General features: G+C 39.9%; 1 protein-coding gene across 1 annotated transcript in view; it reads left to right on the forward strand.

Annotated features, from left to right (window-relative positions):
- Positions 1-9,523, forward strand: part of mpped1 (metallophosphoesterase domain containing 1) — a 98,119-nt gene extending 88,596 nt beyond the window's left edge. Inside the window, exons 6-7 of the mRNA XM_040050629.1 lie at positions 2,770-2,883; positions 6,316-9,523. Coding sequence (XP_039906563.1) covers positions 2,770-2,883; positions 6,316-6,434 — 233 coding nt within the window. The 3' untranslated portion in view covers positions 6,435-9,523. The remainder of the gene's footprint in view (positions 1-2,769; positions 2,884-6,315) is intronic.
- The last annotated feature ends 6,117 nt before the right edge of the window (positions 9,524-15,640 follow it).

Consider the following 15,640-nt stretch of genomic DNA (forward strand, 5'->3'; position numbering starts at 1 on the left):
GCTTAGTACACAGATGTCGTTATTCCTCTGCTGAGCACAAGCGGGTCCATTAATTCTGCTGTGAGCAGGTTGCTGGGGAATATAAAAATGTATAAAGGCTGTCTTTCTTTCTCTTTGTTTTAAAAGCAAACAGATCAGCAGCACCTCTGATGTAGTATCGGGGCTTTCATTGTGGGAAAAGTCCTCCCATTATACAATTAAACTTATAGCATTGAGTGGCCTGAAGCCCCAAAACATCATTTCCAGCTGGAGCTTAATCAATAAGAAAAACCAGGACATTTCAATTTGTTTGCCTGAAGCTTTTACCCAAAAAAAGTGTTACCCGCAACGACTTCAGACCCTTAGATTCTTAAAAATATCAATTCAATTTTATTTATTCAGCACCAAATCACAGCAACAGTCGCCTCAAGGTGCTTTATATTGTAAGGTCGACCCTACAATAACACATACTTAAAGATTACTGTCGTATGTTTGGAACATATGCACTGATTCTTTTATAGCGCTTTTCTGCTCTCCCAGAGCACTCAAAGCTCTTTTTACAACATGCCACATTCACACACATTCACACTCCGATGGATGCATCGGAGAGCAGCTCAGGGTTAATATCCTCCCCAAGGACACCGCTAACCTTCCCATCAGTAGATGACCCGGTTTACCTCCTGAGCTAGCACCCCGACTACACCCTGAAAGCTGTGTGTGCTGTTTCAACTTGATAATTCAAATCTCACTGCAGGCACGGATAAAATCCCCCAAAAAGTTGTGTCTGTGGAAATTTAGTTTTTTGTCTGTTTGTTTCGTTTTTGTTTTTTGCTGTTTTTTTCCATGAAAATAGTCCCTGTGTGGCTTTAAGTGGCTTCGTTAAAACTGTGTACCTTTGTTTCATTTAATATATTACTATACAAATGTCTCCCTGATTCATCCTCAGCCTCGCCGCTCTCTCTGCTGCATGCAGGGAGACGCACTGCAACAGTGAGCGTGTTGGTAAGCAGGAGAGAAACATGTTCGTATGTAAAATCAAGAAGTCCTGAACAGAGAGAGACTGCAGTCTCTGCAGATACGGGGAACTGCTGGGTACAACCTGTTCAAGCTAGTCTATTTGAACTGCTTTCTGTTTCCTCCTACACTTGTTGGGAAACTTAATTTATACTTTACACTATTTATACAGATTTCTATGACGTTGTTGTCACTGCACGATTGCTCCATGTGTGTCTATAGATTTCTGCTACACACAGTGGGAAGTGACGGAGCTATGAACACACACACACACACACACACACACACACACACACACACACACAGCAGAACAACTGTACTATATATCTGCTATACTGCATGAGCCTTTAGCTTGAAGATGTTTTCAAAGAACTAATGAGAAGTTGCTCACGTTGAACCTTGTTCCCTGATGAGTTAGTAGACTCTTTCATGTCATACTGAATAAAACATATTTACATTAAGGCAGGTAAAAAATTGAAATTTGGTAGCATTTTATATGATTTTACACTTAAAATCTGAATTCACTGATCACAATAACCATTAGTTATATTTAATAGAACTTTTATTTTCCTGCACTGAGGATGCTGTAGCCTTTAGCCTTCGTCGTTGTTGCCTTTTTTGTTTTGTTCGTCCTCTTGTCTGAGCAGAGCGACAGACAGCAGGGAAGATGGAGGCGCGCAGTCCTCAGTCATTTTATTCCTCTGACTTGATGCTTTTATTGACTCAGCATCAGCAGCATCCGTCGTCGCGGAGGAGACACTAAATCATATACACTCCGTGCTTTATCCTTGTCACACATACTGTGAAGTATGCATCTGTGTGCGGCTTTGATTGATCTTTATTTTCTGTGGCTGCTTTTTAAGAGTCTTTTTTCAGTGCTGTATAATGTTGTTTGCCATTAGACAAGCAGCTTGAAAAGAAGAGCTTCTTTCTCAAGTGTGTATGCATCAAATTTCATACTATGGCATTCATAACATTTATGTCTTGAAATAAAGATACATTTTTTTGAAAATATAAAACAGTTAACTCAGCATCACCAAGCTCACATTAAATGAATTAGTGAAATGATCCAGCAAGGATCATTGCTGTGGGAGGGTAAGGATACAAGTACTGAATGAGTTTCCGATGTTAGGGAGTATTGAACTACATAATTAAACCAGAAAATACAATTTCCAGTATCTTTCTGGTAGTTTGACTGCACACATATGTGTATAGTGATTTCCTTCCATTTTTTTTCTTTTTGATTGCAATTAGTTAATTACGCAAATAAAAAAACTGCAATAAAACAAAGATTTTTATTGCATGTCTACAACTGCACTGAATGAAAAAAGCTGTCAGAATCAGCCCCGCTGTGAAGGCATTCCCATGTTGTTCAGTGCTCACACAGTACCGTCATCATGTCGGATTAACCTCCAGAACAAAAACCAATTGGTGTGATTTTTAAATGTTCAGAGACGTTGTTGTTAGAAAAGTTACCTGACTCCTGGCTCAGCTGGTTAACCAGAAAGATTAATCTTTCTCATTTTTCAACTTGTATCACCTCAGTGTCTCCTCTTCTGTTGGAGGGGTTTAAATACACCCCACTGTAGAACAGCTGACACCCCAGCTCTTGCATAAAGGTAGTGGATGGAAATGGGCATCATTTTCTTATGAAACTAACTGAAACTAACTGACCAAATAAAAAAAAAAACTGCATTACTTTGCAGATTTTTTTCCACAAACCTTCATAAGCTTTGTGAGCATGGCAGCGTATCTGATTCACGTCTCTGTGTGCAGGTTTCCTGGACTGGGTTCCCAAGAAGATGCAGCGTGTTGGGTGCATGGAGCTGCTCAACACAGTCCAGAGGAGAGTTCAGCCCAAATTACATGTTTTCGGCCACATTCATGAAGGTACGACTAATTACACTGCTGTCGAATACTTTATGTTTAATGCAGTAATGAACGCTACAATTAAATGGACGTTGATATTTAAATTATGTGTATTTAATAATTTAAAGGTAATATAAAATATAAAATGAATCACCCACAAGTTTGTGGGGATAGGTTAATTGATTAATCCAAATTGCCCATAGGTGTGAATCTGTGAGTGAATGTGAGTGTGAATGGTTGCCCGTCTCTGTGTTGGCCCTGCGACAGACTGGCGACCTGTCCAGGGAGGACCCCGCCTCTCGCCCTGTGACAGCTGGGATAGGCTCCGGCACCCCCCACGACCCTGAAAAGGATAAGCGGAAGCGAATGGATGGAAAATGAATCAATTTGAACGAAAAATCAGATCTGAGAGGAATCTGAATGTTATATTCTTTAGACCAGCGCAGGCTGTTCACAAATTACAGACCAAACAGCTTACAAGCACTTAGTTCTGCCCCTCAGTAGGCTCCCGGTAGCTAACTAATAAAAAAAAAGTTTTTTTAGTAAGCAGCCTTTAAGAAACAGCTTAAACAAGTTTTTTTGTTGCATCACGTAACCTGTGTGGCTGCAACATTACTCTGCTATCATTGTAGAATAGAGAGAAAACCAAACATCAACAATTTAGAATTTAATTTTATGCACAAATATGTTTAAATATATTTCCACTGATAATTTTACTTTGAATTATTAGACTTGAAAACAGAATTTTAAAGGTAAATTTATGAATTACATTTACAAGTTGGACAAAGGTTGATTCAGCCTGAACCACAGCAGAAAGAAAACTGATGTTTAGGTCTGTAGCTGCGATATAAAGTGCTTCGAGGTGCCTGTTGATGTGATTTGGTGCTAAATCGAGAAAACTGAAATGAGGTGACTCAAATCAGAATTCTGACACATGCAAACTCACATATAATGTGAGGAATTTCTGTTTAGGGGAAAAGAAGTACGCTAATTAGTACAAGGCTTTTTTTATTAAGCATCTAATGTTGCCGTGCAACTGTTGTATCAGTGGTTCCATAGGGTTTTATTTCAACTAATCACATGTTAACATATAAAGGTAGTGCAAATCTGTGAAAATCCATCAACCTTAAAATGCTAATTAAATGATTAAACTAACACAAAACACTTTTGTTTTAAAAAACATAGAATGGCTGAGCGGCCACATCCCTATCAGCATTTCATACAGGCCAGCAGGGCCAAAGAGGCCCACTCCCAGCGTTGAGGGTGGCTTTTTATTTAGGGTTATCAGGTCAGCACTGAACCCCTGGAGCACGAGTCCCACATCAGAGAGAACCAGATTAGAAACTAGATCAGATTTTATAAGAGGAGAAATGGGTTGAAAGCAGTGCTCTTCATTAATGTGAGGCCTCACAGAGAGGCAGAAATGATCCTCAGCGTGTTTTGTATTCATGTATTCCAAATGTGAAAGGAGCAGCACAGAAATGCAAAGCAATGTTCCAAGAGATGGTGAAAATGACACGTTCACGGCACAACGTTAAAATGTAGTGCTTTTTAAGAGATGGCAGTTAACTTATGCTTGAAAAACTGTAACACTTTAATGTCTGCCATTTGGAAGGCGTGCACTTTTGAAGCAGACGTGTAGTGGTGTTAGTGTCACACTCTGCATATATTTTCACAAACTAGAATCTCAGGATTTCAGAACACATGAGCCTTTCTAGCTTCCAGTTTTGCAGCTGTTTCTTCAGTTCAGATCTGCAGTATCTCTTATTTGTCCCTTGAACCACGCAGTTACGATTCTTCCTGTGGTACACTCTCAGACTTTTGTTTCCCTGGAGCATATTTACAACGCTTCCAAGTCTCTTCCATTTGGGGAATCAAACTGCTCCACCCCAAATGTCTGCATTGTTGTTGTTTTTTATAAAATAGTTAGCATCGTCCCTTTTTTGTGTTTTACAAAAAGTGAAAGGAGCATATATTTATACCAGTAACTGTTGAGTCACTGATTTAAATTCTTCTTTTTGTCCTTTTTTTCCCCACGGTTTTGTTTTCCTGTTATAGAGAATGAAAAATGTAGACAAGTTTAATCAGTGTCATAAAGCCTAAACGTGGAGGTCTGATTAATAACCAAATGAACAACTAAAACCAAAGTTACATATAAATAATCAGGACAGCTGAAGGATTTGGAAGTTCTGAGTTGTGTGGTGCACACAGAGGTCCATTTGGGTCCCGCTTTGGGGTCCATTTTGATCCCTGTTAATATAATATTCACTGTTATGCTGATGACATCCAAACTTACATCTGTATGAAACTGTCTCTGTCCCTCTGCTCCCTTGGTTTAACTGTCTACATGAAAGACTGGTTAACACAATTTTCTAACCCTAAATGAAAGCAAGACAGAAACTATTGGATTTGGAAGCTGTAACTACTCTTTGGATAAGTTAACTGACACCCTTGGTGGAACCCTTGGTCCCCTTGCTTATCATTACTCCCATACTGTTAGAAATCTTAGTTTTTAGTGACTACAGTTGTAAACATCTGCCAACTTTTTCATTAGTAGTTTTGACTATTGCTGTTCTCTCTAGCTTAGTCTTTAACACTCTCCATTGCTTGCTTGGCAACAGGTATTAGAAGATATAACCACATCTTTTAATTCTTATTCCTACTTTTATTTTTTTCATGTCTATTTAAGTGCTATTTATGACACTATGTTTGCACTGAAGCACCGCAGCAATTTCCTAATGTTGTAAACCTGCTCAACATTTGGCAATAAACCCCTTTCTGATTCTGATTCTGATTCTGATTCTGATCACTCCAGTTTTAGCAAATTTAAACCAGCTGAAGCCTAATCTTAAAAGTAGAGATAGTGTCTGTCTCCTGAATCCAAACTGGAAGCTGGTTCCACAGAAGAGGGGTCTGAAAACTGAAGGCTCTGCCTCCCATTCTACTTTTAAATACTCTAGGAACAACAAGTAGGCCTGCAGAGCGAGAGCGAAGTGCTCTAATAGGGTGATATGGTACTACAAGGTCATTAAGATAAGATGGGACCTGATTATTTAAGACCTTGTATGTGAGGAGCAGGATTTTGAATTCTGGATTTAACAGGAAGCCAAAACAGGAGAAATCTGCTCTCTCTTTCTAGTCCCTGTCAGGACTCTTGCTGCAGCATTTTGGATTAACTGAAGGCTTTTCAGGGAGTTTTATAACCCAAAAATAGTACTGAGATCATATAGGCAGATCCTCTTACTACAGCTTCCAGAGTCTAAGGGCCCGATCCAAAGAGGGGATCAGGGTCTTAGACTCTGGAATAAACTGTAACCTCTATTTGTTTTGAATGTCTTATTTTATTTATATTTATTTTCTTTTTTTTGTTAACTAACTTGTAAAGCATTTTGGTCAACCTTTCCAATGCCCTATAGAAATCAAATTGACACTGACATTTTTAAAACTCCTCAGGTTATGGCATGATGACAGATGGCACAACGACTTTCATCAATGCCTCAGCCTGCACCGTGAACTTCCTTCCCATGAACCCGCCCATTGTCTTTGACCTGCCCAATCCCAGGACTACGTGACTACAGGAATCTCATCTGCAAACCCCTACCATCAGTAAGGAGAAAGAAATGAAGAGAGGTAGGTGAGGCAGCAGGCAGAAAGGACCAAATCCTGTAAATATTGCACAGATGTGTGTTTATCATGTGCAGCACACGTCCGGAGAATCTGATCGTGAAGCTGACCGAGTGAGGGAAGGAGGACGCTCCCTCACACTGTTGTGTTCTGTCATATGCCATCATTTCTTCATCTCAGCATGGACTTTAAAAGAGAAGAGACAAGGGTTAATGGAAGGACAGTAAAATGCAAACGAACTGACGATTCTTCAAATCCTCTTTTACTGCACTGACAATCTGATGCTGCTCTCAGAAATGCAAAAGACCAATGCCTCGTCTAAGGGACAGTTTTAGCTGAACCACGGCTACACAGCACTAACGGGACATTTGTTTGGGGGATTTTCACCAAGCTTTTCATACTTTTGAACATCAGTTTCCATCTTTTTACAAATTTCCTCCCACTAAGAACTTTTACTACTGCCCTTATCTTCCTTGTTTGATCCCATCCTCAGGCCTGGAGCATGCTGGAGTGTGCTTTTTTTCTTTCTTTTCACCAGCATGTCTGTGCTTGAGAAATCAAAGTGAGTGTATGGGGGCACAAGAGGTCTAGATGTCTGACGTGATTCCCTTTTGCCTCATTTGAAACTCTCAGTAAGCCTCTTAACCACTAAAGGCAGAGTCCCATTCCTGCTTCCACGTAGTTCCCATGTCGCTCCTCCTCCTTTTCCCTCCTCTCCATGCTTCATGCTATGAATGACTCGGTTGCTTTTTAGCCCTTGGCTGGAACGTCTGGCTCACGGACTTGCAAAGGAGACCAGGTAACATGCAACGTAAAGGTGCTATAAGCTAATCTGAACAGTCATGTCACCAGACCTGGGAGGAGTAGTGGTTGTATCAAGGATGCTCCCTCATGTTATGTTAATTATGGAAGATATGGATCTTCAACTTTTCAAGAGAAGCAAAGCTGTAACTAACTGATCAATGTAAATGTTCTTTGTCAATGTAAAGAAAAAAACTTGAATTTTTCTTCTTGAAGATTACCAAGTGTTGCTATGCTTTTCAAAAAAAATGTGTCAAGAAATTTGTGGTTGTTACATTTTATTTGGTTTGTTTAGTAATGTAATGTAACGCTTATTATAGTATTTTCTTCTTTGTGAAGCTACTCAGCCCCATTCAGTGAGTATTAACTCTTTTATGTCTCTAAGCAGTTTGTGTTACAAAAAACAGTAATTTTCTTTCGCTGCTTTATTTCTGAATGTGGCTGATCCCAGTAAGAGTCTGAATGTGCGTAGCATAACAAGAACACGTCACACTTTGATCTCCGACATTATGTATGAATGTTCCCCGGGGCTGCAGTTTACTCACGCTATACTCTCGCTTCTTTCGACGCATCAGCGTTCGTTGCAGCAGCTGACGTCTTAATGCTTCCAAATTGGCAAGACAGGAAAAGGGGTCAGAACCGCTCACCAAGGAACGCATTAATGCGGAAAACAGTAGGAGGGCCGTTTACATGTTAGAACACAAACATGGCACAGTTTTAGCACCTTCTCTAAAATCCACGTTTTAATTGTAATTTTTTATTTTTCATTTCCATTCATCTCAGCAGGGCAATAAGGAACTTTAAATAATTGACAAACCTACGTCCTTTTGCCATTTCATGCTGTCTATCACACTGATTATACCACTTTCATAGATTCTTAATCTTTAGTTAATACTGCTCTTCCATCATCATTTGCTCTTGCATCTTGACTAAATATGTCATATATTGGTTGACATATTTTTTGACATTGTAAAAACTTGTTTTATCTGGACCTAGCTGGACCTGTCGTCATTTAACCGGGGCCCAGCTTTTTGGTTCGGAACATGGGTACTTTTTAATAAGAAAGTTCATTTAAAACCAGAAGAACCAGTAAAATCCAGTGTAGTTGATGATAAATTGCTTTTTTTTTGGTTTGTTTTCCTTGTAAAAAATAATTTACCCAAGGCAGATGCCAACTTGGATTTACATTTCATTGAATAGAGAAGTGGCAGTCCATCATCCCAGTATAGAGAAAATGTTTAAACAGCTGGTTTTTGTGGCCAACATAAATAATGTCTTTTTTCCACTAAATGCTAGAAAATTTCATAGTGTGCTGCTTTGAGCTCACCCTCTGAACAAAAACTGTACTTACACTGCTTTGAATCACTTTAACCTATACAGCTGAACAAGAAGGAATATTTGAGTCTCTCTCTACCTGTCGCTAAATAATTAACTACTCCTACTTCACTAATTGGCTGTGTTGGATAAGAACATGAGACTGTTGTTTGTCAAAATGTCCAGACAGTACAGGACTGTGAACATCTCAAGAGGAGGATTTTCAGCCTGAAATGAGGGATACTGTAAATCGCAGCACGTAATTACAGTTTGAATGTAGACAGAGGAAGTTCTGTACAAATGCAGTTTAGGTCATTTTGCCTGTGTGAAAGTCGTCAAGACTTTATAAGAAGCAGCCTCATCATTTAAAACGCAAACTTAATTAGCATCTATGAAAAGAAACGTTCCGAGAAAGGAACAAAGACAAACTATTAAAAACTAAGAGATGGGAGGAACTTTCATCTGGAAGCTTCATGCAAAGCTGTCTGTTTGGTCTGACTCTCCAGCTCCAGTCCTCATTTAGATGTCTCTCACTTTGATGCTCTTCTGCTTCAGTAGCTGTGTTATGTTTCCTGTTTTATCCAAGAAGGGAAAAAAGTGCTGTACTATTTCTTGATTTATTTTCTGAGGCATGCTTAAACAAGTTAATGACTTCTGCTACTCAGACAATCTGCATATGAAGAGTTTTGTTCCAAAATGAGATATTTACCTTTTGAAACAAGGAAAGCCAGCATGGGCAGAATGACTGACAGCTGAGACTTGAAAGCAGGATAACTTGTTGACATTTCTACATGCTGGATTTTTCTTATTCAAACAGTACTGGATGCGTAGGTGTTTGGATGAATGGATGTATAGCATTTTGGAATTAAAGTGTTCATATAGTGTTGTATTTTTGCCATTATTGCTGGAGACTTTTTTTAAACTGTACAATAAGAGAAAAAGAACCAACACCTTCTGGAGACATGTAAAGTACCTTTCTTTCTAAGGATTCTGGTTTCTTCACAGATTGAATAAAGTCTTATCTGTGACCAGTGGATCACGTTTCCTTATTTCCATCCTGTACTCTTCCCTTTTGTCTTTGCTGTACGTTTCTTGTTGTAGACAAAGAAAAAAAAATAGAAAAGAGCAGCGAGGAAACTTTTCTTGTCCCGGTTCTTTCCTTTGGTTCCAATCAAAGGTATCTTTGTCTCCTATCAATTATGGAGCTCTGAGCAGCGAGTTAATTTCCAGTCGCTAAACCCTTGCTGCTCCATCTCTGTCTTCTGTTTTGTTCCGCAGGTCTTCCACACCTCTGCACACTCTAACGAGAACCCTCTTTCAAATAATTACATTAGTAATCCCGAGGGAGAGCGGGTAATTTATTCTCGGACTGCTTTTTACTTTGCCATTAATACAACAAGCTTTCATATGCTCTATTCTTTCTCAGGCTCTCTCACCCTCCCTCTCTTTTCTCACTCTGCCTCTCCAGCCACAATGCTGAGCTCTTTTTCTCAGTTCTGATCATCCCTTTCCTATTTCCATCTGCTCATTCTCTCCTAGCTTCCTCAGATAATGATTCTCAGCACTCTATATTTCTCTGTCCTCTGTGAGTGCCCCTGCGCGTTGCTGCACTGGGATTTCCTTTGAATGAATGACAGACGTCCTCCCCATCTCCTTGTCATCCATCTCACCTCACACTTCCCATCTGATGAAAAGGCGCGCCCGCTACCTCCCGTCATCTGCGTAGTTAAAAAGGTACTTTATTTGATTGGCTTTGGAATACAAATCAGTGTCAAACAGACAGTCGATGCAAGGAACACCTCTCAAATAATCAGTCCACTATAATTAATCTTTAGAGATTTTTTTATGTTTCTCAGTTCAACTCCCTCAATGGGTCTATTTGTCGTGTCAGAGGCAGATCAAATTTGGAAGTGTAAATCTGTGCTGTCTGGGCTAGATTAACTCATGCCAGGATACAGGGGCAAAAAAAGCTCCTGTTTTGATATCATTTTCTCAATTAGCTGCACAGCATGACAATAATAGGAAATTATGCATTTATTTATATGCAGTTAGCGTAACACAACAGTTGATGGAAGCACTTTATATTGAAATATAAAGACCCTACAATATTAGCCTTTACATTGGAGAGAATATTGTATATATTATTGTATATATACCTTATATTGTAAGGTAGAGTCTACAATACTACATACAGAAAACCACCTATGAGCAAGCAGCAAGGGGAAGGAAAAACTCCCTTTTAACAGGAAGAAACCTCCGACAGAACCAGGCTCAGGGAGGGGCGGGGCCATCTGCTGCGACCGGTTGGTGTGAGAGAAGGAAGACAGGATAAAGACATGCTGTGAATGAAATGACCAAATCCTTGGTGACTGTGGTAAGAAAGAACTACCGTTTAACAAGGAGAGGCAGCCATCTGCCACAGTTGGGGGAGGGGCAGGAAAACTGGGAGATAAAGAAGACATAATTTAATAATATGCAGTTCAGTAAGGATAGATCCTCTGAAAGAACTAAACAGTTTTTTGAAGTACACAGTAGATATAACAGAGTGGAATCCAGCAATGGCAGAGATTATGTTCAACTGACCAGGATAAGTTGGAGCTGAGGAGGAGTCACATCACATGAAAGCTAGAATGATTGTAGCCGATATAGCCGATACCAGCAAAACTAATGGATGGCTCCCTAACCCTAACCAAAAGCTTTACCAAAAAGAAACAAAACAGAAGTTTTTAGACTGATCTAAAAGTAGAGAGGGTGTCTGTCTCCTGAATCCAAACTCAGAGCTGTTTCCACAGGAGATGAGCCTGGTGGTGTAAGGCTTGTACTTTTCTGCAGCCTGTAGTGAGAGAGTGTTGCACCTTACCTGCAAGATAATATGATATTGCATGCTCCTTAAGATGCAATCGGACCTGCCTATTTAATGCATATGAGGACAAGGATTTAAAATTTGATTCTGGATTTTACCAGAAGCCAGTGAAGAGCTAGTGTGGAGAATAATGGTCTGTCTTTCCAGTCCCTGCTAGTACTGCCACTGCAGCATTCTGGATCAAATGACTTTAAGATATGATACGGCCTGATTTTTCAAGATTTTGTATGTTGCTGGATTAACAAGGTTTTAGTGAACACAAGGTCTTATGGAAGATTTTACACGATAAATATTATTCAGTCAAAACAGTGAGGGTAAAATAAATGAAAAAAATGAGCACATTTGGAATTTTGGTCAACACTTTTTTAAAATAATGTTATAATTGGTATAATGTATACAATAATGGTATACAGAGGAGTTCATGGCAACTCAACAACTGCAACTAAAACCAATAAATTGGATTTTCAGTTGATATCAAGTGCTGAAGGCACTTGATATTGTAAGACAAAGACCCTACAGTAATACAGAGGAAGCCCCATCAATCAGACGATGAGCAAGCACTGGGCAACAGTGGGAAGGAAAAACTCCCTTTTCACCAGAAAAAACCCCCAGAAGAACCAGGCACAGGGAGAGGCGGGGCCATTTGTTGTGGGTGAAAGGGAGGAAGACAGGACAAAAGGCACACTGTAAAACAGCCAGCGATTAATAATAATTAAATGCAGAGTGGTGTAAAAACACAAGGTGAGAGGAGCAGAAATGCTCAGTGCATTATGTGAAGCCTCCAGCAGCCCAAGCCTATTGCAACCTAACTAAGGGAGGATTCAGAGTCAACTGATCCAGCCCCAATGATAACCTTTAGCAAAGGAACAACTTAAAAAAATCCAGTGTGGGTGAAATGTATACAAACTTAAGCCATGCTGCCATGTTCTTTTACTGAGAAGTGGCTTTCTCCTGGCAACCCTTCCAAAAAAAGCCATACTCTTTTTGTAATTGTACTGTAGCTTTAACATTTACAGTAACATGGTAACCGAGGATTGTGGACTTTTGCTCTTTTCGCTGTTTCTCTGAGTCTTGCTGACCTCCCACATAGCAAAACTGGCATGGCTCGGATCTGGCCCACACAATGTGCTTACACATGGCCCACATACCACAAAGAATGATGGCCCTTTGGTGGCCCAGAGGTGGCACACACATGGGCCAGCACAAGGCCAGTTGCAAATACACTGCTGGCCCTGTGCTGGCCCAGAACAGTTTCAGCTCTGGCCCCAGATGTCAGCCTAATGTGTGCCTTAATAAAGCCATGTAAGAACAACATGTGCTGGAACATAACAGTGCAAAAGCAACATGACGAAACTCTGTTCAGACAGTGAATGGACTGATTCTTATATAGCGCTTTTCTACTGTCCCGGATTACTGAAAGTGCTCTATACAACATGCCACATTCACCCAATCACACACTTTCTCTAAACTGAGTGCTTCCTAACTACATTCATCCACAGTTACACTCTTGACACTAGATCTGGGCCAGACCTGTCTGCTATGTGGGCTTGAGATGAATTTCCAGAACATCAGCTCCTGGGAAGATGAGCAACTCTTTTGAAAGTTTTCCACGTGAAACATTTTCTTACTGTAGAATGGACTTCAAAATGGCCTCACAGCCTTTCCCAGATTGGAAAGGGTTATAGGGTTGGTGCCTATCAATCTCAGACTGATGACACCAACAACTGCTTCCTTAATATAATTGCTAATATCTTTCCTCCTTGCTCATTAAGATTAACACACACACCTAAATGCTCCAGACGAGCAAACTGCCAAAATGTGTGCTTTTATTAGAGGTGGCCAGACTTGATTGATGTTCAGTTTATCTAATGCATTTTATTATGAGCACCTGGCTGTTACTTTCCCTCATAATTCCCATAGAAGTAGTATGGGGATATTTAGATTTTGCAGTTTCTGCATTAATATTTGTTCAGTAATTAACAGCACAGTGTAATATTTCATGATTTTAGTTAATCTGTACTTCAAGGTGCTAAGGACCAGGTGATTTTTATGCTGTACTGATATGTAAACCCTTAGACTTGAAAGAGGGTGTACCTTTTGACATGAATTTAGACTTTACTTTTTTCTTAAACTTTATTGACTTGAATATTTATCCTGAATATAGACTTAAAATAAAAGGCAAAATCTGTGTGGATGAGAACACAAATTAGTTAACAGAACCAACAGTTAACCAACCAACTTGATCTCCACATGGACATACTGAGAGAAAAAGAATACAAAACTATTATTATAATATTTTCAGGCCCATATAAGAGATCGGCTTGACAGAACTTAATTGAAGGACCAACTGAAAGAGCTGAGCAATCTAGATGTAGCGTAAAAGTATGTCGAGGTTGATTAGGCGTTTAAGACACACAAGGGGGATAAATTTGCTCAAGAGGTCGAAACAGTGACCTGACCTTTGTCTCTCTATGCTACCCCACCAGGACACAGAGCCAACCGGAGGCAAGTAGCAGCTCCTGGACACCTGTGACTGAAGGTCAGGACAATCAGTTCCAAAGAAAGCAGCTGATCCTGGTGGTGATGGAATCAAAATAAGAGGTAGAAGAACTCCCCCGCACTGAAATGACACAGCATCTGAATGGGACAAGCTTCAAAAGCTGGAGCTGGAGACGTTTGTATTCTCTGGAGAATTTTACAGACACAGCTTTCACTATGGTGTAATTGTTCATATGATTGTTGGGTTCTTCTCTGTATGTATTATTGTAGGATCTACCTTGCAATATAAAGCACCTTCGGGCAACTGTTGTGCTTTGGCACTGTGTAAATAAAATTGAATTGAACTGAAAGTTTCTATTATCTTGTTAATAATTTTACCTCCTCACTACGTACGACTCTGGATACTGTAGCTCCTGTTAAAACTAAGGTCTCAAATCAGAAGTACCTGACTCCGTGGTATAATTCTCAAACACGTAGCCTAAAGCAGACGACGTAAGCTGGAGAGGAAATGGCGTGTCACAAATTTAGAGGATCATCATTTAGCCTGGAGAAATAGTTTGCTGCTTTATAAGAAAGCCCTCCGCAAAGCCAGAACATCTTACTATTCATCACTGATTGAAGAAAGTAAGAACAACCCCAGGTTTCTCTTCAGCTCTGTAGCCAGGCTGACAAACAGTCAGAGCTCTGTTGAACCAACCATCCCTTTAACGTTAACTAGTAATGACTTCATGAACTTCTTCACAAATAAAATGTTAATCATTAGAGAAAAAATGACTCATAATCATCTCACAGATGTAATATTATCTACAGCAGTGGTTCTTAACCTGGGTTCGATCGAACCCTAGGGGTTCGGTGAGTCGGTCTCAGGGGTTCAGCAGAGCCTCCACCGTGACATGCACGGCTCATTTTGTGCACCAATAAAAAACATATCTATGTCTTGAATTTGAAAAAAATCATATTTTATTTTTCACTAAAGAGGGGTTCAGTGAATGCGCATATGAAACTGGTGGGGTTCGGTACCTCCAACAAGGTTAAGAACCACTGATCTACAGCTACTCTTAGTACCATTGATGTTAAGTTAGACTCTTTTTCTCCAATTGATCTTTCTGAGTTAACTTCAATAATTACTTCCTCCAAACCATCAACGTGTCTTTTAGACCCCATTCCTACAAAACTGCTCAAAGAAGTCCTGCCATTAATTAATTCTTCGATCTTAAATATGATCAACCTATCTCTAATGATCGGCTATGTACCACAGGCCTTCAAGCTGGCTGTAGTTAAACCTTTACTCAAAAAGCATCTCTAGACCCAGCAGTCTTAGCTAATTATAGGCCAATCTCCAACCTTCCTTTCATATCAAACATCCTTGAAAGAGTAGTTGTCAAACAGCTAACAGATCATCTGCAGAGGAATGGTTTATTTGAAGAGTTTCAGTCAGGTTTCAGAGCTCAGCACAGCACAGAAACAGCTTTAGTGAAGGTTACAAATGATCTTCTTATGGCCTCTGACAGTGGACTCATCTCTGTGCTTGTCCTGCTAGACCTCAGTGCAGCGTTCGATACTGTCGACCATAATATCCTATTAGAGCGATTAGAACATGCTGTAGGTATTACAGGTAGGGGAGACCGGGGATAGTTGTAACATTTTTGACATTTCTGTCTGTAAATTGGAGCTCGT

This window comes from Simochromis diagramma, unplaced genomic scaffold (assembly GCF_900408965.1).
Source record: "Simochromis diagramma unplaced genomic scaffold, fSimDia1.1 OVJJ01000131.1, whole genome shotgun sequence".
Lineage (NCBI taxonomy): Eukaryota > Metazoa > Chordata > Actinopteri > Cichliformes > Cichlidae > Simochromis > Simochromis diagramma.